Below are 25478 nucleotides of genomic sequence, written 5' to 3' on the forward strand. Positions count from 1 at the left end.
CTATGCTAACAGTCAATGGAACAACACCTCTTTCCTCTGCCCCATTTTCCAGAGCACCTTTCACCAACTCCCTTCATTCTTTTGAAAAGAAGATTATCAGTTCCTCCTCCCTAAGAGAAAAGAAATGTATTCCTTGAAGGCCAAAAAATAAAACATTCCTCCAGCAGATTTTAGGACCATCTGTTCCTGCTTGTGCTACAATGAACCTTTAAAATTATGCTTTTGTAACTTCACAATTCTCTGAAGGATATATGTAGCTCTGAACTAAAATAAACAGAAATTCCTATTTTAGAACTGTCCAGGGAAAAAGAATCTCAAGAGGCCATTCAGCCTAAATTATACAAGTTGGGGACTGCATAGATATACAGTTTTATAGATTCTTGTATTATACAACCAACATTATTTCTCTCTGGTTTTTAGTAAAGAATCAACACAATTTTGTTCCTTTTTGCTTGAAACTCTGACATGAGGCTACCTCTTTGGTTCTATTCCCCCAGTGATGTGATGAAAGTTTGAATGTCCACTACATTTCCTGAAAGATTTTGTGATATTTTTTAGCTGTATTTAAAATAAATGACAAAATGTACACATTTAAGGTATGTAATCTGACAAATTTTGGTATGTGTATATACCCTTATAAACAGCACTTGAAATCACTCAACTCTGTTCTACCGATCTAGACATACATATTACACTAAAATAATACTGTCCTGATTAACATATCTTTAAAAGAAGCCTTAACCATCAGGTAGTGTAAGTCTTTGAATTATGTTCTTTTTCAAAGTTGTCTCAGCTATTCTGGGTCTCTTAAATCTCCATATACATTTTAAAATCAGTGTCTCGATTTGTATTTTAAAATAGCTTGCTGGTATGTTGACTGGGATTGTACTGAAGCTATGAATCAATCTGGGGACAAATGCCATCTTAACAATATTGCGTCTTCTGATTCAAAAACGTAGTATACCTCATAGTATTTATTTGGGTCTTCAGTTTCTCTTAACTATGTTCTGTAATTTTCAGCATAGAGGGACTGCTAATAATCTGTTAAATTCACCCCTAAATACGTCATATTTATGATGCTATTGTATTGTTTTTAAATTCCAACTTCTGATTGTTAGTATACAAAAATACAATTGATTTTTACACAATGATCTTATAACTCTGATAAACTGATTGATTAGATCTAGTACTATTTTGTAAACTCCTTAGGTGAAGAAGTGGTAAAGAATCCACCTGCCAATGCAGAAGACACAAGAGACTGGGGTTCGATCCTTGGTCAGGAAGATCCCTTGTAGTAGGAAATGGAAATCCACTCTGGTATCCTTGCCTGGGAAACCCCATGAACAGAGGAGCCTGGGGGGCTACAGTCCATGGGTCTGCAACGAGTTGAACATGACTGAGCATGCACACACTACTCCAGGATTTCCTACATAGATAATCATGTTATCCATGAATAAAGACATTTTTTTTCCAACTGTATTCCTCTAATTTTGTTTCCCCCCCCCCCCCTTATTACATTGGCTAGAAGATCCACTGAAATGTTTAATAAAAACAAGAATAGACATCATCTCCTTGTTCCTCATTTTAAAGAACCAATCAATCAGTCACCATTGGATATATTAATTTTAGGTCTTTCATAAATTCTCTTTATTCAATTGTAAAACTTCTATTTTAAACTGCTGATATATATATATACATATGATGAGGAGGCTTTATATGTATATATATACATATGTATATATATATAGATGAGAGTTCTGTAGTTTTTGTCTTTTAATATGCTCTTCCTTTCTATCCTATTAAAATGCTGAGTTACAGATTGATTTTTTAATGTTAAACCAATTTAGCATTCTTGGAATATATCCCATTTAGTTATGAAGTATCTTATTTTTTCTGTATTATTAAATTAGATATACTAAAAACTTGTTATGTATTTATGCAACCAACTATGAAGGATATAGGTTTTCATTTCTTAAAAATTTTTTCTGATTTTGATACTAGTGGAATTAAAGCCTCCTCATCTATTTTCTAAGAGTTTGTATAGAACTGGTGTTATTTTGTCCTTCCTTTTGTAACAATCACGAGTGAACATATCTAGACCTGGGCTTTTCTTTGCAAAAAGGTTTACAATAATAAATTCAATTCTTTCAATGTATGCAGGGCTATTCAAGTTAACCTATTTTTTCTTGACAGAGGTATGAAAGTCAACATTCGAAGAATTTGTCCATTTTGTCCAAGTTGGACATGTATTAGTATAAATGCATTCATACTATGCTCTATTGTTTTTTTACTATTTATAGAGCCTGTAATGATAGCCCCTTCTCTCATATCTCATAATGGGACTTTGTGTTTTCACTATTTTTAAGTGAAACATGGGTGATTTACAATACTAATTTCAGATGCACAACACAGTGATTCAATATTTTTATAGATTATACTGCATTTACAGTTTATAAAACAACAACTACACTTCCCTGGGCTGTATAACATACCCTTCTGGCTTACTCATTTTACAGACAGTGGTTTGTACCTCCTCATTCCCCTATGTATATCTTGCTGCTCTTCATTCCCCTCTTCCCACTGGTAACCACTAATTTATTTTCTACATCTGTGAGTCTATTTCATTATGTTCACTTGTTTTATTCTTTTCGATTCCACAAGTAAGTGCTAACATTACAGTATTTGTCTTTGACTTATTTCAGTAAGCTTCACATCCTCTAGGTCCATTCATTTTGTTGTAAATGGCAGAATCTCATTCTTTTTTATGGTTGAGTAACACTCCATTGCACGTGCAAGCATGCGTGTGTATACATACATATACATATACCATTCATCTGTTGATGGACACTTAGGCTGCTTCTATATCTTGGCTATTGTAAATTATGCTTCTATCAACATTTGGGTCCATGTACATTTTCAAATTACTGTTTTTTTCTTCAAATATATACTCAAGAGCGGAACTGCTGTATCATATGATAGTTCTATATTTAGTTTTTTGAGGAACCGCCATAATATCTTCCATAGTAGCTGTGCCAATGTACATGCCCCCTAACAGGAATCCCCTCTGTATTAGGATCCTCCTTTCTCCACAGCTTTGCCACATTTGTTATTTATAGACATTATGATGATAGTCATTCTGACAAGTGTGAGGTGGTTCTTCACTGAGGTTTTGATTTGCATTTCTGTGATGATTAGAAATGTTGAGAAACTTTTCATGTGCCTATTGGCCATTTGTATACTTTCTCTGGAACATCTATTCATATCTTCTTCCTTTTTTTTTTTTTTTTTGCTACATCATGCAGCTTGCAGGATCTTAGTTTCCTGGCCAGGGATCAAACCCAGGCCTAGGCAGTGAGAGTGCTGAGTCCTAACCACTGGACTTCCAGAGCTTTCTCTTCTATTTTTTAATAGAGTTGCTTGTTATTGTTCTTTAATTACTTTATTCATTTGGCTGTACCAGGTCTTAGTTGTAGCATGTGGGATCCTTCAGTTGTGGCATGTGGGACCTAATTCTCTGACCAGGGATCGAACCCAGATCTCCTGCATTGGGAGCATGGAGTCTTAGACACTGGACCACCAGGGAAGTCTCCCAAGTTTTTTTCCTAATATTGAGTTCTGTGAGCCATGTATCTATTTTGGATACTAACCCCTTATCAGTAATATCATTAACAAATATTTTTTCCTATTCAGGGGGTTGTTTTTTCATTTTGGTGATAGTTTTCTCTGCTATTAAAAAACCTCTTACATGTAACTAGGTCCCATTTATTTATTTTTAGTTTTACTTCTTTTGCCTTAGGAGATAGATCTAAGAAAATATTGCTACACTTTCTGTAAATTAGTGTTCAGCCTATGTTTTCGTCCAGTTTTATGGTCTCAGGTCTTACATATAGGTCTTTAATCCATTTTGAGTTTATTTTTATATATGGTGTGAGACAATGTTCTAATTTCACTCTTTTACAAGTAGCTGTCCAGTTTTCCGAGCACTATTTATTGAAGAAACTCTCTTTTCTCTGGTGAATATCATGCCTCCTTCATTGTAGGTTAATTGAACTTAAGTATGTGGGTTTATTTCTGAGCTCTCTATCTGATTCCATTGATTTTTATCTCTTTCTGTGCCAGTACCATTCTATTTTGATGACTGCAGCTTTGTACTATACTCTGAAGTCAAAAAGTATTATACCTCTAGCTTTGTCCTTTTTTTTTCCCTCAAGATTGGATGACATCTCAAGGTCTTTTGTGATTCCATATAACATTTAGGATTATTTCTTCTAGTTCTGTGAAAAATGTCATGAGTATTTTGATAAGAATTGCATTAGATCTATAGATAGCTTTTGGTAGTATGGATTTTAACAGTATTAATTCTGCTAATCCATAAATCTGGAATATCTTTCTATTCCTTGGTGTCATCTTCAATTTTCATCATCAATGTTTTATGATTTTAAGAGTACTGATCTTTATATCCTTGGTTAAATTTATTCCTGGGTATTTTATTTTAGGTGTTTTAATCTATAGGTTGATAGGTTATCTTTTTTTTTAAGTACCTTAAGGATTTTGTGTACTGTCTTGGGAACTCAACTGTTTGAATGAGAAGTCTACAGTCATTCTTATACCCACTGCTCAGTATATAAAGTGGATTTTTTTTCTCTAGTTGCCTTTAAGATTCTTCTCTTTACCTCTGGTGTTAAGCAATTTGATGATGATGATTATAATGTTCCTTAATGTAATACTTTTCATCCTGCAGCTGGAGTTCATTGAACTTCTTGAATCTATATGATTCTCAGTTCAGTTCAGTCACCTCAGTCATGTCTGACTCTGCGACCCCATGAATCACAGCACGCCAGGCCTCCCTGTCCATCACCAACTCCCGGAGTCTACCCAAACTCATGTCCATCGAGCTGGTGATTTACAAAATTTTTCATCACTGATTCTTCAAATATCTTTTCTGTCAACCCACTTCTCCACTCTTTGGGGGACTTCAATTACAGAGTTAAGCCATCCAACATTTCTCACATCTCAATGATACTCCATTCATTTCAGTTTCCAGCCTTTTATGTTTCATCTTGGATGGTTCTGTTTTTATTAATTTTTTCCAGCAGTGTCTGATCTGCCATTAATCTCACCCAGTATATTTTTCATCTCATTGTCATTTTTGTTTCTTAAAGTTTGATTTGGGTTTTTTATATTTTCCATGTCTAGCCTTAAAATGTACAGGCCCTCCTCTTGTTGAAGTTTTATTTTAAGCTTGTTAGGTAGGATCAGAGCAGACTAAATTTATGGACAACTTTGATCACTAGAAATTATTTGTCCCTTTCTTACTCTAGATGGTAAGAATATAAATTATTCCTGGACCTTTAAGAAGTGTTCTAGCTGCTCCTCTTCAGTGTTTTTCTCACATACATGCATTGATTAGTAGTCAGCTGAAGACCCAATAGGAACCTCTTACAGATGTCCAGAGTTCTTTTATTTCCATAATCTGTCTTGTAAATTCTAGCCATCATGGCCTCCCTACATTCTCTTCAACTCAGGGAGCCTCTAGACCTCTAGGATCGGGTTAAGTTCCCTCTAACTGCACTATGGCCTGGAAACTAACTCCAGACAGTAAGGTAGGGTAACCATGGGGCTCATCTTCTCTATCCCATTGTTCTTAGGTTTTTGCTTTTTTCCCCTCACATATTTTGTCATGATGTTTAGCTATTTAAGGTAGACTGGTATGTTAGTGTGTGCAAGTGCTGCAATAAAAAAATAGCAGCTTAAACAAGTGGTGATGGCTTTAAGTGGTGGCTTAAACAATAGAAATTTATTGTCTCACAATGCTGGAGGCTAGAAATCCCAAATCAAGATGTCAGTAGCATTGGTTCCATTTGAGGGTTGCAAAAGGAAAGATTTGTTTCAGAACTCTCTCCTGACTTGTAGATAGTCATCTTCTCCTTATGCCTCTTCCTGTCATCTTCTCTTTATACATGTCTAGGTCCAAATTTCCCCTTCTTAGACGGTAAAGAATCCACCTGCAGTGCGGGAGACCTGGGTTCGATGTCTGGGTTGGGAAGATCCCCTAGAGGAGGACATGGCAACCCACTCCAGTATTCTTGCCTGGAGAATCCCCATGGACAGAGGAGCCTAGCAGGCTACAGTTCATGGGGTCGCAAAGAGTTGGACATGACTGAGTGACTAAACACACAGGTCATACTGGATTAGGGCTTTACCTCTGTAAAGACCCTAAAACCAGCCCTACGATCAGACATAATAATTAAACTGATGTTTATGAAAATCAGTTTAGGATAGTGTTTAAGAACAGGGATACTGAAATTAGAGTGCATGGGTTTGATTCTAGATCCAACACTTGCTGCTTCCCTGGTGGCTCAGAGGGTAAAGTGTCTGCCTACAATGTGGGAGACCTGAGTTCGATCCCTGGGTCGGGAAGATCCCTGGAAAGGAAACGGCAACCCACTTCAGTACTCTTGCCTGGAAAATCCCATGGACAGAGGAGCCTGGTAGGCTACAGTCCATGGGGTCGCAAAGAGCCGGACACAACTGAGCGACTTCACTTTCACTTTCCAACACTTGCTAGCTCTGTGCCTTAATTCCCTTACCTGTAACAAGGGACTTACTCTACTCATTTCACAGAGATAGCGTGAAGATACATATATGTTTAGAATAATACCTGATACATAATATACCCTCAATAGATATTACTTAACACAATGATCAAAATAATGTTTCATAAGAACATGAGTAACTTTACCTAGACCAACAGAGTTCTTGAATAGCCTTGATGAAGGAGATTAGAAAATTTATATTCAGTGACTACTTCATTTATTAAAATTACCACTTCAGAAATCCTACCCTCTAGCTTTCTAAGCTTAAAGTCTTTCCTTATATGGAAAAAAATGTTGTCTGACATTTCAGTAAAAAAGCATGCTGCCTGTCATTCTGGTAAACAATGAATGCTGCCTGCCATCAATTCATCACCACTATAGCCGCCATCAACAGTCCATGATAAGGGGATATCAGGATGGAGAAAGACAGGACGCTGGCCCTAGATGGCTCAGATGCACATCTAAGGAATAATTTCAGTGAACTCTGACTCTTGCATCTTTCCATACTTAGAAAGAACTAAAATCATTAACCTGAGATGTCTGGATTTTTTACACTTTTTTACACTTTACAGTAATCTTTTGATGTTCAACTACATGTTTTTTTTCCAGCAAAAATTCCTACATGTCCTGGCTCCTCCTCCCTTACCTCTTTGAAACAGTCCCTCAGAGGTATCTGAGAGGCTGTCTCCTGGGCTGTATTCTCAATAAGGCCACTTAAGAAAACATAATTCTCAACTTTTATGTTGTGTTTGTTTTTGTCAGTCCCCCTCTCTCCATAATTTACATATAAGCTGCCAAAACTCAGTTTTCTAAAATTTTACTTTGGTTAAGTCATGTTTTTGCTTTAAAACCTATAAAATCTCTTTTACAAATTATCATATTAGAAGCAAAAGGCAAGGTAGAAAGGGAAAGATATATCCAACTGAATACAGAATGTCAGAGAATAGCTAGGATTAAAAAAAAGGGGGGTCTTCTTAAGTGAACAATGCAAAAAAACAGAGGAAAACATTAGAATGGGAAAGTCTAGAGATCTCCCTAAGAAAACTGGAGATATCAAGGGAATATTTCATGCTAGGATGGGCACAATAAAGGACAGAAACATTAAGGACCTAAGAGAAGCAGAAGAGATGAAGACAAGGTGGCAAGAATACACAGAAGAACTATATAAAAAAAGGTCTTCATGATGAGATCATCATATTGGTGTGGTCACTCACCTAGAGCCATACATCCTGGAGTGTAAAGTCAAGTGGGCCTTAGGAAACATTATTACGAACAAAGCTAGTGGAGGTGATGGAATTTCAGCTGAGCTATTTCAAATAGTAAAAGATGATGCTGTGAAAGTGCTATACTCGGTGTGTTAGTAAATTTGGAAAACTCACCAGTGGCCACAAGACTGGAAAAGGTCAGTTTTCACTCCAATCCCAAAGAAGGGCAATGACAAAGGATGTTCAAAAACTATCATACGATTGTACTCACTTCACATGCTAGCAAGATAATGCTCAAAATCCTTCAAGCTAGGCTTCAGCAGTATGTGAACCAAGAAATTTCAGATATACAAGCTAGATATAGAAAAGGCAGAGGAACGAGAAATCAAATTGCCAACATCCATTATATTATAGAGAAAGCAAGGGAATTCCAGAAAAACATCTACTTCTGCTTCATTGACTACAAGAAAGCCTTTGACTGTGTGGATCACAACAACATGTGGAAAATTCTTAAAAGAGATGGGAATACCAGACTACCTTACCTGCCTCCCAAGAAACCTGTATGCAGGTCAAGAAGCAACAGTTAGAACTGGACACGGAACAACAGACTGCTTCAAAATTGAGAAAGGTTGTATATTGTCACCCTGCTTATTTAACTTCTATGCAGAGTACACCATGGGAAATGCCGGATGGATGACTCACAGCTGGAATCAAGACTGCTGGGAGAAATATCAACAACCGTACATACGCAGATGATACTACTTTAATGGCAGAAAGTGAAAAGGAACTAAGCCTTCTTGAGGGTGAAGGAGGAGAGTGAAAAAGCTGAACATAGGAGCCTGATGGGCCACAGTCCATGGGGTCACAAAAGAGTCGGATACAACTTATGGCTAAACAACAACAACATACAATGAAATATTGTGTATGAAATTGCTTTTCCAACTAATAGACACAACTGTCCAAGATCATAAGAAATAAAATTTCACTGAGTTAAAACAAAAATTGAATTAGAAGAGAAGTGAGTCTGCTAAATCAAGTAAGGAAAAGAAGTGATATACAATTGGTAAACTTTACTGAAAATTAAATATAATAAATTACAAGAAATACAGTTATTGCTTTTGAACAAAAATTTTTGAAACTTCACAACCATAAAGTTAGGAGGCGGGATTCAAATAAAGACAGATAATATGAATGGACGTTGTCATGAATGTCCTTAGTCAAGTACTGAAATAATTATGGGGGCCTCATAGCTTTTACGGGCTTCTTGGTTTGCTCAGAGGTCAAGAATCCTCCTGTCAATGCAGGAGATGCAGGTCCAATCCCTGGGTCAGGAAGATCCTCTGGAGAAGGAAATGGCAACCCACTGTAGTATCCCTGCCTGGGAAATCCCATGGACAGAGGAGCCCGGCAGGCTACAGTCCATGAGGTTGCAAAGAGTCTGACACGACTGAGCAACTAAACAACAACAACATGGCTTTCACAGATATACTTGTATAAACAGTTCCAATTACCAAACGCAAAGCATCATCGTGCAAACATCAGGGATAGCAACGTGTGTTATCATCTCATTTCTGGACGATAAACTCCCAGAAGCATTCATAATGTCTAATTCATCTTGGTATTTCATATCACAGAATATATTTAATAGATATCTATGAAATAGATAATAACACTTCGATGAGAAATAAAACAAGTTTTCAAAGCATAGTTTAAAAAACTATTTAGGGTACAAATTACATACAAATAGTTCTCTTTAAAAATCTGACTCTACGTAGTTTGGTATCAGAGAAGACAGTGGCACCCCCCTCCAGTACTTTTGCCTGGAAAATCCCATGGATGGGGGAACCCGGTGGGCTGCAGTCCACGGGGTCGCTAGAGTCGGATGTGACTGAGCGACTTCACTTTCACTTTTCACTTTCATGCATTAGAGAAGGAAATGGCAATCCACTCCAGTGTTCTTGCCTGGAGAATCCCAGGGACAGGAAGCCTGGTGGGCTGCCACCTATGGGGTTGCAGAGTCGGACACGACTAAAGTGACGTAGCAGCAGCAGCAGTTTGGTATAGTTTCAAAGTAGGACTATTCAACAGCTAATTGTACCCAGAAAAAATTAAGCACTCTTTCTCACTACTATTTTCTAGTGCCCTGAAAAAAGCCATCAGACAGAAAGCACGGGGTAAAAGTTTTCTTCAAATATGTCTTTCCCACATAATAATACTGAGCCCTGAGCTTATAAGTCCAGTAAGACATTTCTGTGATTTTAAGTGTATATCAAGTACAAAAATAATGTTTACCGAATGTACAAACGACCAAGTGAATAAATGGCAGAATGGGAAAGGAAAAAAGAAAGGAAGAAGGGAAAGTAAGAGAAGGAAGGAAGAAATTATTTTATACCCAAAATAGTACAAGAAGTAATAGGGGAGTTACTACCCTGCCTAATAAAACAACAAATTTTAACACATCAAACTAAGTTTTAAAATTCCTCTTTTAAATCACAGTGATTACTATTCTACACTTCAGAATTGATTTTAAGAAATTTTAAAATTCAATTAGTACTTCACTTGGCAAATAGGCAAGAACAGTGCTTACATAATTCTGTTAATATATGTACAGTATGCACAATTTCATCTTAGTTACAAAATACAGCTTAATTCAAGATGTAATCATTTGCTTTCAAAATTTTACTTAAAAATCATTTTGGGACTTACACAGGTGAGCTATTCTTAAACATTAAGGGTAGTTAATAATATATACTTACCAAAAGAGGGAAAAATCAAAAGATCCCACCACTAATATTATAAAGTTAATTTTATACCTCAATCAAAATGCAAATCTGCTACTTATCGTCAGCACCAAAAGGTCAAAAAACAAGAAATGACGCAACCAAAAACTAAGACAAATTTAACATCTTCCTTTCTGTTATGAAATTCTCTATCACTGATCTAATTCATATAATATTATGAACTGATTTCACTGTCACTAAATTAAAATTTTACATGCAATCATGTATTTTTCATCTTCATTTATAATGCTCAATTATGAAAAACATCACAGTAAATCTTACCTCATTGTATCTGTTGCTGGGAATTTTGATGCTGGTTTTCCGAACTTCCATATCAACCACCAAACCTTGAACTACTGGCAATGTATACTGGTAATTTCTAAAGTCCTGGGCAAAAGCAGATTGAAGTAGAATAAAGAATTCATCAACGGCAGGATCTGATTAACAGCAATAAAATTAGCACAAAGGAAAAGAATGCCAAAATTAAATACTTTTGAATTAAATAAATGAATTCATTCATTTAAATAATAAGAAAATGCATGATGAAAGCCCCACTGTGTGTATTCTAGCTCTCCAGTTAGTCTGTAAACTCTCACAAGGAAGCAGATTAAGAAGTTTTATATACCATTATATACAATATTAAACAAATATTTAAATGTTTATCTTGCTTTCTCAGCACCTGACATTTTCTGTATTTATTTGTTAACTGTCTCTTCCCTATGAGGTAAGCTCCAAGACAGCAGAGATGATCACTTGTTTTGTTCTTGTTATATCCCAAATGCCTGGAACATGCTGGGAACTCAGTGAACACTTATACACTAAAACACACACATATACCACATCCAGTGTGGCTGAAGCAAAGTGAGCAAGAAGGCAGGAGTTCAGGTCACAGTGACAGCACACAGCTAGATTTCACAGGGTCCTGTAGGTCACAAGGACCTTGACCTTTACTTTGAGAAGGCTTTCGACCTACTGTAATGGATCTCTTTAACTCTCTCCTCTGCAAAGAACAGATGGAAAAGGAGCAAGAATAGAAGAAAGGAGATCAGATAAACACAATAAAAATAATCTGAGCAAGAGACAGTGATAACTTGAACCAAGATTTTAACAGTTCCAAAGGCAGTCAGAAGTTATCAGATTCTAGATATATTTAAAGGGAAAACAGACAATATTTGCCCTTAAGTTGGATGTGGAATGTGAAAAAAAAAAAAAAAAAGAGTTGATGATTCTGAACTGTATGGCTTGGGCAAGTAGAAGATAGGAACTGCCACCAACTGAGATACAGAATATGATGGGAAGGGGAAGGTGGCAGGTCAGAAGACTGCAGGAAAAGAACTGAGAAAGAATGGTGTCCTGGAAACTAAGAGTAGAAAATGCGTAGATGCTAGTAAGTTGTTGGATGGAACTGTGTGAAAACTATCTTCTTATTGCTTCTATTCATTCAGGGAAAATGGGGTTATGTCATCAGCTGAAACTGAGGAAAGGAGAGGCAGCACAGGAAATTTGAGAAGAAATCACATGCAAAAAGTCATATGGGGAGTTAGGAATGTATTAGGGACCAGGAAGGATTGCTGGGTAGGTTCAAGAGCTTCCTTAATGGTACTGGTCATGAATCTAAAATGAGACCCATGGGTATGCTGCTCTTTCTGTCTTCACTCATATTTAACTTGGATGGAAGTTAAGAACGAAGAAAGAGTCAGATCTGCACTGGTAAAATCAATTGACTTTTCAGCTATGACCTAAAGCAAATCCCTTACGATTATGGAATGGAAGTGACAAATAGATTCAAGGGATTAGATTTGATAGACAGAGTGCCTGAAGAACTATGGATGGAGGTTCATGACATTGTACAGGAGGCAGTGACCAAGACCATCCCCAAGAAAAATGCAAAAAGGCAAAAGGGTTGTTTGAGGAGCCCTTACAAATAGCTGAGAAAAGAAGAGAAGCTAAAGGGAAAAGAGAAAAGGAAAAATATAACCATCTGAAAGCAGAGTTCCAAAGAACAGCAAGGAGAGATAAGAAAGCCTTCCTCAGTGACCAAAGCAAAAAAAAAAGAGGAAAATAATAGAATGGGAAAGACTAGAGATCTCTTCAAGAAAATTAGAGATACCAAGGGAACTTTTCATGCACAGATGGGCACAATAAAGGGCAGAAACAGTATGGACCAAACGGAAGCAGAATATATTAAGAAGAGGTGACAAGAATACATAGAAGAACTATACAAAAAAGATCTTCATGACCCAGACAACCATGATGGTGTGTGATCACACCTAGAGCCAGACATCCTGGAGTGTGAAGTCAAGTGGACCTTAGGAAGGAAGCATCACTATGAACAAAGCTAGTGGAGGTGATGGAATTCCAGTTGAGCTATTTCAAACTCTAAAAGATGATGCTGTGAAAGTGTTGCACTCAATATGCCAGCAAATTTGGAAAACTCAGCAGTGGTCACAGGACTGGAAAGGTCAGTTTTCATTCCAATCCCAAAGAAAGGCAATGCCAAAGAATGCTCACCGAACAATTGCACTCATCTCACACGCTAGCAAAGTAATGCTCAAAATTCTCCAAGCCAGGCTTCAACAGTACATGAACCATGAACTTCCAGATGTTCAGGCTGGATTTAGAAAAGGCAGTTCCTCTGCCTTCATGAGATCAAATTGCCAACATCCGCTGGATCATCGAAAAAGCAAGAGAGTTCCAGAAAAACATCTACTTCTGCTTTATTGATTATGCCAAAGTATTGACTGTGTGGACTGTGTGACTGTGTGGATCACAACAAACTGTGGAAAATTCTGAAAGAGAAGGGAATACAGACCACCTGACCTGCCTCCTGAGAAATCTGTATGCAGGTCAAGAAGCAACAGTTAGAACTGAATGTGGAACAACAGACTGATTCCAAATCAGGAAAGGAGTACATCAAGGCTGTGTATTGTCACCTTGCTTATTTAACTTATATGTAGAGTACATCAGGTGAAATGCCAGGCTGGATGAAGCAAAAGCAGGAATCAAGACTGCAGGAAGAAATATCAATAACCTCAGAAATGCAGGTGACACCACCTTCATGGCAGAAAGCAAAGAACTAAAGAGCCTCTTGATGAAAATGAAAGATGAGAGTGAAAAAGCTGGCTTAAAACTCAACATTCAGAAAACTAAGATCATGTCATCTGGTCCCATCACTTCATGGTAAGTAGATGGGGAAACAATGGAAACAGTGACAGACTATTTTTTGGTGCTCCAAAATCACTCAGATGGTGACTCCAGCCATGAAATTAAAAGATACTCGCTCCTTGGAAGAAAACCTATGACCAACCTAGACAGCATATTAAAAAGCAGAGACATTACTTTGCTGACAAATGTCCATCTAGTCAAATTATGGTTTTTTTCCAGTAGTCATTACGGATGTGAGAGCTGGACCATAAAGAAAGCTCAACACTGAAGCACTGATGCCTTTGAACTGTGGTGTTGGAGAAGACTCTTGAGAGTCCCAAGACTCTTGAGAGTCCCTTGGACTGCAAGGAGATTCAATCAGTCAATCCTAAAGGAAATCAGTCCTGAATATTCATTGGAAGGACTGATGCCGAAGCTGAAACTCTAATACTCTGGCCATCTGATGTGAAGAACTGACTCATTGGGAAAGACCCTGATGCTGGGAAAGACTGAAGGCAGGAGAAGAAGGGGACGACAGAGGATTAGATGGTTGGATGGTATCACCAACTCTATGGACATGAGTTTGAGCAAGCTCCGGGAGTTGGTGATGGACAGGGAAGCCTGGCGTGCTGCAGTCCATGGGGTCACAGAGTTGGACATGACTGAGCGACTGAACTGACTGAAAGGTGCTAAGGCAAGTAAATGACAAGTGATACTGAAATTACTGGACATGCAAATGGGGAAAAAAAGAACTTCAAGGAATGCCTCACAAACAAAAATTAACTAAAAATGGATCACAAACCTATATGTAAAACATAAAACCATCAACTTTTGAAGAAAGCATCAGGGAAATGTTTTTGATTTAAGTTTTAGTCAATAACTTCTTAGATATGATATAAACAGAATGCCCCATAAAAAATTAACAAACTGGACTTCAACAAAATTAAAAAATTTGGTTCTATTAATGACATTATTTTTAAAAATGAAAAGATGATCTACAGACTTGAGACAAAATATTTTAAATTGATACAAATCTACCAAAGGACTTACATTCAGAATGCATGAAAAACTCTCAAAATTCAACAATAAGAAAACAAAAACCATATCTTTTAAATAGGCAAAAATTTGAACATTCACTAGAGACATAAAGAAGATAAAATAAGCAAATAAAAAGATGCTCTAAATCACTCATCATTGGAAACATAAAAATTAAAATCACAAAATTAAAACAATTAGACTTCTATTAGAATGGCAAAAATTAAAAACTAAAGGAGGAACAAGTGTTGACCAAAAAAAAAAAGACTCTTATACCTGATGAATGCAAAACATTGCAGGCATTTTGGAAAACAATTTTACAGTTCCTTATAATGTTAAATCCTGATAGCTCAGTTGGTAAAGAATCCACCTGAAATGCAGGAGTCTCCGGTTTGATCTCTGGGTTGGGAAGAACCCTGGAGAAGGGATAGGCTACCCACTCCAGTATTCCTGTGCTTCTCTTGTGGCTCAGCTGGTAAAAAATCCGCCTGCAATGCAGGAGACCTGGGTTCAATCCCTGGGTTGGGAAGATTCCCTGGAGGAGGGAAAGGCTACCCACTCCAGTATTCTGGCCTAGAAAATTCCATGGACTGTATAGTCCATGGAGTCGCAAAGAGTCGAACACGACTGACCGACTTTCACTTTCATAATGTTAAACATACAATATGGCTCAACTCTCCCACTCCTAGATAAATGAAAACTAAACATTCACACAGAATTTAATACATGAATGTTTATAGCAGTTTTATTCAGTTGCAAGAAACTAGAAACCTAGATATCCATCAACAGGTGAATGAATAAACTGTAGTTCACACATACAACACAACCCTACTCAGCAATAGAAATCAATCATCTATTGATAATTGAAGGTTACCAGAGTATGCCACAGCTAAATATGCCTCTTGTTAATCAGTCTTTGGCCAGTTTAATTTAGAAGACCTCAGCCAAAGAACCTGAGATGAGTGGAAGAGAATGATTTTATTTCCTTCCCAAAAATATATATAACATAGATTAATCTCAAATGCATTAAGATAAGTAAAAGAAGTCAGACTGAGAAGGCTACGTTCTGTATAATTTCCCTTACAGGACAGTCTGAAAAAACTAAAACTACAGGGACAAAGAATCAATGATTACCAGACATTAGAAGTGCACCAGCAAATATTCTGGAGTGACAGAACTGTTCTGTATTTCAATTGTAAGAGTGGTTGTAATGTAACTGTTACATGTGTGAAAAGTCTTGGAAACGTACTCAAAAAAAGGTGGCTTTTACCATACAAAAAATTGTTTTAAGTTTTAAAGAAAGAGGTAGATTTAAGCAGGGTTTACATTTTGCCAGGCTACCACAACACACTTAGTAAAAGAGAAAAAGGAACTAGAATTATGTAAAAAGTGATTTGATGATGAAACTATGGAATCAAAATATACAAAAACAGAAAAGCAACAGGAATGAGAAACAGTGAAAAGGTTTCTTGAAATCAATAGACTGCAGGATCCTGATAATTTGGAGAGAAAGTGATAATGTAGAGTGAGATGCTTCAGGAGATAATTCAACAAATGTTTGTATAAATGAAATGACAGTGACCGTAGAAACCTTAGGCTGCTGTTGCTAGATTACGGGACAAATATCTCCTTTACATTCCAAATTAGATTACAACCTGAAAGAAAAATTGTCTTGCAGAAAAATGAGACTAAAAACTAAAATTACCAAGGAAGGACAAAGGGGTGGGGGCTGGAGTAGAAGAATATAGAGAGATATTATATATTAAAATATAACTTAGAAATTTTCATTTCTGCCCAAGGTGGAGGAAAGGAGACTGGATTAGCCTCATGTCTTAAACAACAAAAGACCGCACAAAACACATGGAACAATGATTTTCAAGAGAGTGAATTTCAGGTAACAAGGACAGTGATCCTTGAGAGACTGGAAACAAACAAGATGAGCTCTGTGACTGCCCAGGTTATGCACCAGGAGAGCTTCCAAGCTCAGATGCAGGAAAGGGGAACCCCAGCAGAGGCTGGCAGATTTCCTGAGGAGAAAACTGAAAAACGAGAAAAATGAAGGTAGTTAGAGTTGACAGGACAGAGAGGAGAAAACTGCAGACAGGACTCCAAAGGTTTGCAGAAGGTCACATCCAGTGTTTAGCAGTGCTCTCATTAGCTAATAAGTGTGAGGAAACCTGAGGCCAGTGAAAGAAATGCCTGAAGTGATTATTGGGAGCATTATCTGATACACAGGTCTGGGAATAATGCCTATTCCCAAAATCCAGATAGAAAGACCTCTTGGGCATTCATGGGCATTGAGTAGATCTTACTGTATAATAAAGAATTTGGCTGACCTTTGCCCCTGGTTCCTGGGACATAGCTTCTAAACCCTTGGAATTTCCTGAGTGATATGAGTGCCCTTGTTATTCCTGGTTGGCCCTATGTCTATGTCATTTGACAGTCTGTGTCAACTTGATGATATTCAGGCTAACAAGATGACTCAGGGTGGTAGCTGGCCATTTCAGAAACATCAACCACATGATGAGAGGTTGGGGCTTTGAGGTGCACGATACCAGCCTGACTTTTGGGGAATGCTGAAGTGGGGCTGAAGATTGAGTTCAATAACATAGCTAATGATTCAATCAATCAGTAATAGTAAGGAATCTCCAATAAAAACTCAAGACACAAAAGTTACTTGTTTGGAACTCTCCCCAGACCCTGCACTCTGTGTCTCTTCTATTGGCTGCTCCTGATTTATATCTCCACTGTTATAATAAAACTGTATCTTAAGTACAGTTGGCTCTCGAATAACATGGGAGTTAGGGGAGTCAACCCCTGCACAGTAAAAAATCCATGTATAACATGAGTATAAACTCAGTTCTCTAAACTGCAGTTCTGCAATCTGCAGATTCTAGTAACCATGGACTGTGTAGTACAAATTTACTGGAAAAAAAATCCACCTAAGTGGATCTGAGCAGTTCAAGCCCATGTTGTTCAAAGGTCAACTGAATAATACTTTGCTGAGTTCTGTGAATCATTCTAGTGAATCATCAAACCTGACGGGTTAGTGGCATCTCCCACATTTGTATCTAGTTAGTGCCAACTATAGGAGGTCTGGGGACCCTTGAACTTACAGCTAGCATCTGAAGTAATGGCAGTCTTATGAAGGACTGTGTCCTTAATCTGTGAAGTTTAGCTTAATTCCAAATAATGTTCAAAGTCACTAAAAATCACTGTGGTTATTGTTTCTGTCGCTAAGTAATGTCTGACCCTTGAGACCTGATGGACTGTAGCCCACTAGGCTCCTCTGTCCATGCGATTTCCCAGGCAAGAACACTGGAGTAGGTTGTCGTTTTCTTCTCCAGGGGATCTTCCTGACCCAGGTTTGAACCTGTGTCTCTTGCACTGGTAAGAGGACCCTTCACTACTGAGCCACCAGGGAAGCCCTCTTCCACTTATGATGGCCACCATATATTTTCCACTATTTTATTCTCAACCCTACAGTTTGAATAGGTAATTTGCATTACAACTGTTTTTTCTGTACTCTGAGCCAGTTAATTTTAACATAATTCAAAACTGAATTGATAGACTACTTTGTTGAGTGTTTAGAGAAGCTAATAACTACATTTCAAAACAAATTTAATAGTACTACTTTCAACATATGATAATTAATGCTTTATTTGGCTAGAATATTGAGAAAAATGTAATGATCCGATCCACCCTAAATTCAATAAATTCTATAAAGCAAGTTTGCTTTAAATCTAGAAGCTTGTTCTCACAAGTGTTTGCATCTAAGAGCACTGACTGAGAATACAAGGAGTATGCAGTAGAAAGAACAAGGAGGATGGAGTAGGAAGATGCAAACCCTGGCTTTACAATTTGCTATACAATTTCTAAGCTTAGGTTGCTGAATCTTTAAAATGTAAATAATATGCATCCCTACTAACTTGTAGAGAACTACTGTGGTGGCAAAATAATATAAAGCATTTTGAGTTACAAAGAATCATAAAAATTTCATCATAAATAGTGAAATAACAGCTAAGTGTCCTACTGGTGATAGCTTAAAAGTTTCTTTGTCGTGGCTGAAGGACAGAAAGTATCTGAGCATAATTATATAGTATATTAGAAAAATGGCTGTACATTTAAAGTATTTGTCTATTGATGTCAATATCTGCTCTTGTTTCTCAAAATTTCTACTCAATTTGTGGGGGGAAAAAAATGCTTCTTACATTCTCATTCCAAATATCATACAAATTGCTGTAGAGAGGAACAAAGAAAGGCAAGATGGAAAATATATTTCTCATCAGAAAAAAATGCAAACCAGAAGGCAATAGAGTAAATCTTTAAAATTCTCAAAGAATAGAACTGTCAGCCTAGAATTCTACATCCGGCAAAAGTGTCTTCTTTCAAATACAAAGGACTTTGTAAGAAACACAGATGCTAAAAGAATTCATTACCAGTCAACCCACACTATAAGAAACATTAGAGGAAATCTTTCAGGCGGGAGGACACCAGATGGAAATACAGATTTCCACAAAGGAATGGAGAGCACTGCAAATGGCAGCTACATGAGTAGACCTATAAGAACTTTTCTCATTGTTTAAATCTCTTTAAAAGATAACTGGAACTACAACTACAATTCCATGACAGAGCAATAAATCAAGTCCCCCAAAAGCAATAAAGTTAGATAATTTATCTAAAAAAGAAAACAAAAACCTAACCATTTCAGTGCCCTTGACTCAGGCTAAAAGCACACAATACACTGAGATGTGCTCACTGAGGAAAATTACTGAATTTCAAGTAAGAAGAATAGAGTTGAGTCTGTGATCTTCTTGCCTGGAGCTGCCCTTAAGTTTGTCCGGTAGTTCAACCAAGGCAAGGTAGTAGTTTGTGAAAACAGTAAGTTTTGCTTCTTGTAGAATCTTGCTTGATTTGGACTGTCTCAGCCAAAGTGGTAATCTCAGTGACTAGTGAAAGAAGACCAGTGGCTCTGTTACCCAGAGGCTGCTAGTCTATTTGGAGCAAGTAGTAAGCAGGCAGACTGGCCAGAAATTTAACAAGGAGTTCTGGGAATGAGACAGCCACAGGGAATTTCATAAATTCTCCACGTACACACCCAGGACTGACCTTAGTCTATGCACATGTGCAGCAGAGACCTTAGTGGGCCCAAGCCAACTAATCCTTGGTCAACAGGGTCAGAGCCTATGCATGTGCCAAGGAGACAGGAGAGAGTCCAGTGGAAAATAAAGGAATAACATTTGAATCCCAGTCCACACATCAAGAAAGTATAGATGCCTTATTGCCTTGAGGTATGTGAATACAATCTCTGATCAATCTTTGGCTAAACTATAAGCTACATGGACACAGGGGAAATCGCTAGGATGCTAGGCTTAAAATTAAAACAAGACATAATGCTGGGGGCTTTAAGTATGCACTACTCCTCACTAAGTGACCTCCTGCAAGGTCACTTAGTAAGTGTACAACCAAGAGCCAGAATCCAGTACTATTTCATTCCAAAGCTCCAAGTACTTTCCAAAGAATATACATGTTCTGTTCTTTTCTTTTAGCATAAATATTTACTTCCCTGAAGCAGCAAGGTATGAACAAAATAATAAAATCTGCTTCCTTCTCCCATACAAATCCCAGTAAGGAACAAGAAAATAATAATTCTCAACTTACTGCAAGAAGATTCATGATGGTATGCCCAGTCTCTCCAAACAATGGCTTCCGAAATCTGACGCTGAACAGTGGGCATGGATAAACTATGCAAATGAGAAATGAACAGACTAAGTTTGGCAGCTTATAATTTTGGTAAAAGAGATATCAAGCTTTATAAAGTTCTCAAAATATAACTGTAATTACTCATTACAGCACTTAATTCCCTCCTCTGTGGTTAGGAAGTCTTTTTTAAAAGAGTTCACTGTTATACATGTCTGAATCAGGACACTCCTTAGATAAGCCAAACACCAGGTGATCCTAACTGGCTCCTTGAACTTTATGGTTTCAACTGCCTGTGCAAACCAGGGAGATACAAATGTTTCCTCTTATTTTAATCCTTTCCTTTCCTTACTTTATTTTGCTGATTCATAATACCATCCTCTTAATAATACCATGCAACAGAAAAGGCAAAGAAACTGACAGTCAGCAACTTATATGACTTCACTCACAGTAAGAGAGCTAGTAAGTGGCAAAGTTAAAAACCTATTCCAGTGGTCTGATTCCTAGACCAGGGCAACTTTGATATGAAGTTTAAAATAAGGCTTGCATTCAGGCCTTAATGTCTTTAAAAACAATCACAGCTTAGTTGCACTGCTACAACCATGGACACAGAGGCTCTTTTATTGCTTACTTTACCAGCTGAGAGTTATCTCTCACTAGCTTCCAGTCTGTTACATTATATAAAATATAATTTGTCATAACTATTTTCCAAGCAAGTGACAAAAAATATGCTCACCATATATGGATATTATAAAAAATACTTGTTACGCTGATATTCATTTTTTCTGAAGATGGTCATGTATAAAACCTATAAATTAACCTATAAAACCAGTAAGTTATAAGGCAATAATCACTAACATCCTCACTTGTTATTTTGAGTCCTTCCCATTACAGCCAAAGCAATGCAAGAGACATGGGTCCAGAAGATCCCTGGAGGAGGCCACAAAGAGAAAGTAGAGATACTGACCTAATTTAGCTTAGTTATTTTAAAAGACTACTTCTGTTTAATTGTATCACCATGAGGCTCTGCATATCTCAAGTCTTTGCTTAGTTTTTATGTCTTGGTCTTGGTCATATGGTTTAGAAGAGGGTATTTTTTACTTACGTCGATATTCAGCTCCAAGTCTCAACATTAGTCGGATGGGAAACACTTTAGCCCAAGGAGTTTCCCATTTCTGAATGAGAATCCCAAACAAGTAAGGTGGGGTTGGGAGTACTAGGTCTTGCAGTGACTGGTAGGTAGATGTCACATATAAGAATCCACCATGTTCTTTACTGCCAAGGAAACTTTGACTGAAGAAGGAATGTCCCAAGTTGCCTACAACATTCCCTAAAACAAAAAAGTACATTAATTACTATCAATAAAACAATCATATTTTTAATAATAATTATTATCAGCACTGGGCCAGACATTACCAAACATTAATTCCCAACCGTTCACTATGAAAGACACACATTTATAAAGTTGTTTTTTAAATAAATGGCATTTATTAAATGAAAATTTGTTTTCCAATTTGATGAGGGCTTCTGGTGAGCATAAAATACCTTGCATTATTAGTACACTCTAGTTTGTCTGGCTAAAAGATATCAAAAAATATCGATACCTTCCTTTAGATTATACAACTTACTGTATGAATTACTTTAGAAGTGTCAGGATCAGAATTATTACCTCAAAGGTCATGAAAAAATATTAGGATTAGGTACCTGCTCTCACACAGTTTACAGTCCCACTGAGTAAATAAATTCAATTCACAAATATAATTAATGAAGACATTAAGTACAGATACATAAGAGACAAGGGAAAAAAATTCATGGAGAAAGTAGAGCCACAGATTGGATTTATTCTAATTTTATTAATAGTTGAGGTAAATATGAAACAGAAACAACCTAGGGCTTATTTAATCTCATATCAGGCAGGTTTTTTTCTTTTACTTGCAAATGCTCTTAACCAAGTACTTTCTAATTCAAGTATTTTTTGAATGAAATAGTAACAATAGTTACTATTACTAGTTAATAGTCTCTTCATTAAGGAGACAGTTTTCTCAGTTTAGAATTACAAAAGAACTTCCTGATAAGAGCTGTCCAATAATGTAACAGATTTTATTCAGAGACATGTGCAAACTTCCTTTGACACCTCTGAAATAATAGCAAGTAGAGAAATCACCATCAGAGAAGTTAATGCTTACTTTCCTTGGAAACTAGAGTCTATTTGCAGAACAGTTCAGTGATGGAACATAGAACCCTTGAGAGAAGTGGAAGCTATACTAACAGCAGGGAACACAAGTGGAGAGAATACCACCCCAAAGAATCCAGAGAAGCTTTATGGCTGAAAGCCACGTTCACTGCACATCATCATCTTAAAAATACCTTTGGGGTAGTACCTCTGCCTCATTGGAAAAGACCCTGAAGCTGGGAAAGATTGAGGGCAGAAGGAGAAGAGGGCGACAGAGGAGGAGATGGTTGGATGGCATCATCAAATCAACAGACATGAGTTTGAGCAAATTCCAGGAGATGGTGAAGGACAGGGAAGCCTGGCATGCTGCAGTCCACGGGGTCACAAAGAGTCAGACATGAGTAAGCGACTGAACAACAACAATCTTTGCCCCAGAATTAACCAAATCTGGCTGCACATTTAAACTGCTGGTCCAGATCTATAAGAACAGAATAATCCCCATATCAAGGAAGGAAAATGTTATTTTGGAAAAAAAAAAATCACAGTATTTGAAATCACAGAGACATGGGTTTGAACACTAGTTTGAGCATTTACTATTAAGAGATTGGGGACAAGTTACCTAATTTCTGTGAGCCTCAACATCTGTGACAATAGGGAAGCTTACACTAAATTTCAGACTTGATGTGAATAAATGATAGAATATATATCTGTAAAATGCCAAATAGCATCTTTCACACAGTGTGTTCTCAAAAAATGTTAACTAGATGGGGAAAGAGTGACATACTTTATTTTCTTGGGCTTCAAAATCACTATGGATGATGACTACAGCCATGAAATTAAAAGACGCCTGCTCCTTGAAAGAAAAGCAATGACAAACCTAGACACAATATCAAAAAGCAGAAACATGTCTTTGCCTACAAAGGTCTATATAGTCAAAGCTATGGTTTTTCCAGGAATCACGTATGGGTGTGAGTTGGACCATAAAGAAGGCTGAGTGCTGAAGAATTGATGCTTTTGAACTGTGGTGCTGGAAGACTCTTGAGAGTCCCTTGGACTGCAAGATCAAACCAGTCAATCCTAAAGGAAATCAGTCCTGAATATTAATTGGAAGGACTGATGCTGAAGCTGAAGCTCCAATACTTTGGCCACCTGATATGAAGAGCTGACTCATTAAAAAAAGACCCTAATGCTGGCAAAGATTGAAGGCAGGAAGAAAGGGGGATGACAAAGGACAAGATGGTTGGATGGCATCACCGACTCAATGAACATGAGTTTGAGCAAGCTCTGAGAGATGGTAAAGGATAGGGAAGGCTGTAGTGCTGCAGTCCATGGAGTCGCAAAGAGTTGAACATGACTGAACCACTGAACAACAACATCCATTCAACCATACAGACAAATCTCAAAAGCACTGCACTAAAAAAATTAGTCAAATACAACAGTGAGTTCCATTTATATAACTTTCTCAAAAATGCAAAACTACAGGGACAGAAATCAAATTACTAGTTGCAGATTACTAGTTACAAATTACCAGGAGCAGAGGGTAAAGTGAGGGGATTAAATACAAAGGGACATGAGGTAGGGTTTAAAGATAATGAAAATATTATATATTTGACACTGTTACTGGACTTTATTGGTTTGTCTAGATTCACTGAACTGAATATATGTGTATTTATATATAGTAATATATGTCTAAAAAGGTACATTACTGTATATAAATTATACCTCATATACTAGACTAAAAAACTCAGAGAACTTTAGTAGTGAACTTACAGAAAACCAAAGAGAAAGAGACCGTTCTAGAAGCCAAAGAGGAAAGACAAATAACTATTTATTAAAAAAGGAAAAAAGGGGGATTCTTTGGCAGTCCACTGATTAGGATGCTGCCCTTATACGGGCTTGGCCCCTGGTAGGGGACTAAGAATCCATAACACATGCAGCTCAAAAAAAGCAGCTAGATTGCAGGGCTTCCCTGGTAGTTCAGATGCAAAAACTCTGCCTGCAATGCAGTAGACCCAGATTCAATCTCTGGGTCAGGAAGATCCTCTAGAGTAGGAAATGGCATCCCACTCCAGTAGTCTCACCTGGAGAATTCCAGTAACAGAGGAGCCTGGCAGGCTCTCGTCCATGGGGTCGCAAAGAGTAGGAGAAGACTGAGAGACTAACATTTTCACTTTCTTTCAGATTGCAGAAAATGCCAAAAGACAATGAAGTAATACCTTCAAAGTACTTGCTAAGGGAAGGTGAAATGAAGCAATCAACAAAAGAAGGAAGAAAGAGAGGGAAAAAATCTGTTAACCTAGAATTCTGTAGCCAACTAATTACTCAAGAATAACAGAAAAATAAAAACATTTCAGACATACAAAGACTAATGGAGTTTAATAACCATACAACCTCATCAAGAGAACGAATTAAAAGATGTATTTCAGCAAGAAAAGCAAGTCCTAATGGAAACATGGGATACTAAAATAGCAGATAACAAGAAAATATAGTGGTAAATTTAATAATTTTGGTTGAACTGAAAATCAGTATTGATTTTTAATACTGGAATTAAAAACTGAATATAATTGAATATAATTAATATTTTTTCTATTACAAAAGGTAAAACAAATTACAACAAATATAAGAATGGCAAGGATATTAAATGAGTGAAGCATGCTGAGGTCTGTGTCATGTTTGGAAGGACTGAAATGCTCTTGAGGCAGAACTGTCAGCTTCCTCTTGTTCACACCTTGTTTAATTCCCTACCTTTCTGTGGCGCAAATACCTATTAATATATTGGGTGTCACTCCCATGATTAGGTTACTAATCAATAAACTTTGAGTTAATCAACAGGGAGATTATCAGA

The 25478-nt window shown here is 37.2% G+C and overlaps 1 protein-coding gene and 1 long non-coding RNA gene across 5 annotated transcripts in view; one reads left to right on the forward strand and one right to left on the reverse strand.

The window, feature by feature from the left end:
* The window catches only part of ZFYVE9 (zinc finger FYVE-type containing 9), a 118234-nt gene that overhangs the window by 27311 nt on the left and 65445 nt on the right, over window positions 1-25478 (reverse strand). For all 4 annotated transcript variants that reach the window (XM_024990134.2, XM_024990137.2, XM_024990136.2 and 1 more), the window contains 3 exons: window positions 21566-21790; window positions 20422-20504; window positions 10864-10968 (listed from right to left, as the gene is read on the reverse strand). In XM_024990134.2, the coding sequence (XP_024845902.1) occupies window positions 10864-10968; window positions 20422-20504; window positions 21566-21790 (413 nt within the window). The remainder of the gene's footprint in view (window positions 1-10863; window positions 10969-20421; window positions 20505-21565; window positions 21791-25478) is intronic.
* LOC132344911 (uncharacterized) lies at window positions 5353-25416 on the forward strand. Its single transcript, XR_009493987.1, has 3 exons — window positions 5353-5603; window positions 16560-16654; window positions 24815-25416. It is a non-coding gene; the product is annotated as an uncharacterized lncRNA (long non-coding RNA).

Source organism: Bos taurus, chromosome 3 (genome assembly GCF_002263795.3).
Source record: "Bos taurus isolate L1 Dominette 01449 registration number 42190680 breed Hereford chromosome 3, ARS-UCD2.0, whole genome shotgun sequence".
NCBI classification, from domain to species: Eukaryota; Metazoa; Chordata; class Mammalia; order Artiodactyla; family Bovidae; genus Bos; species Bos taurus.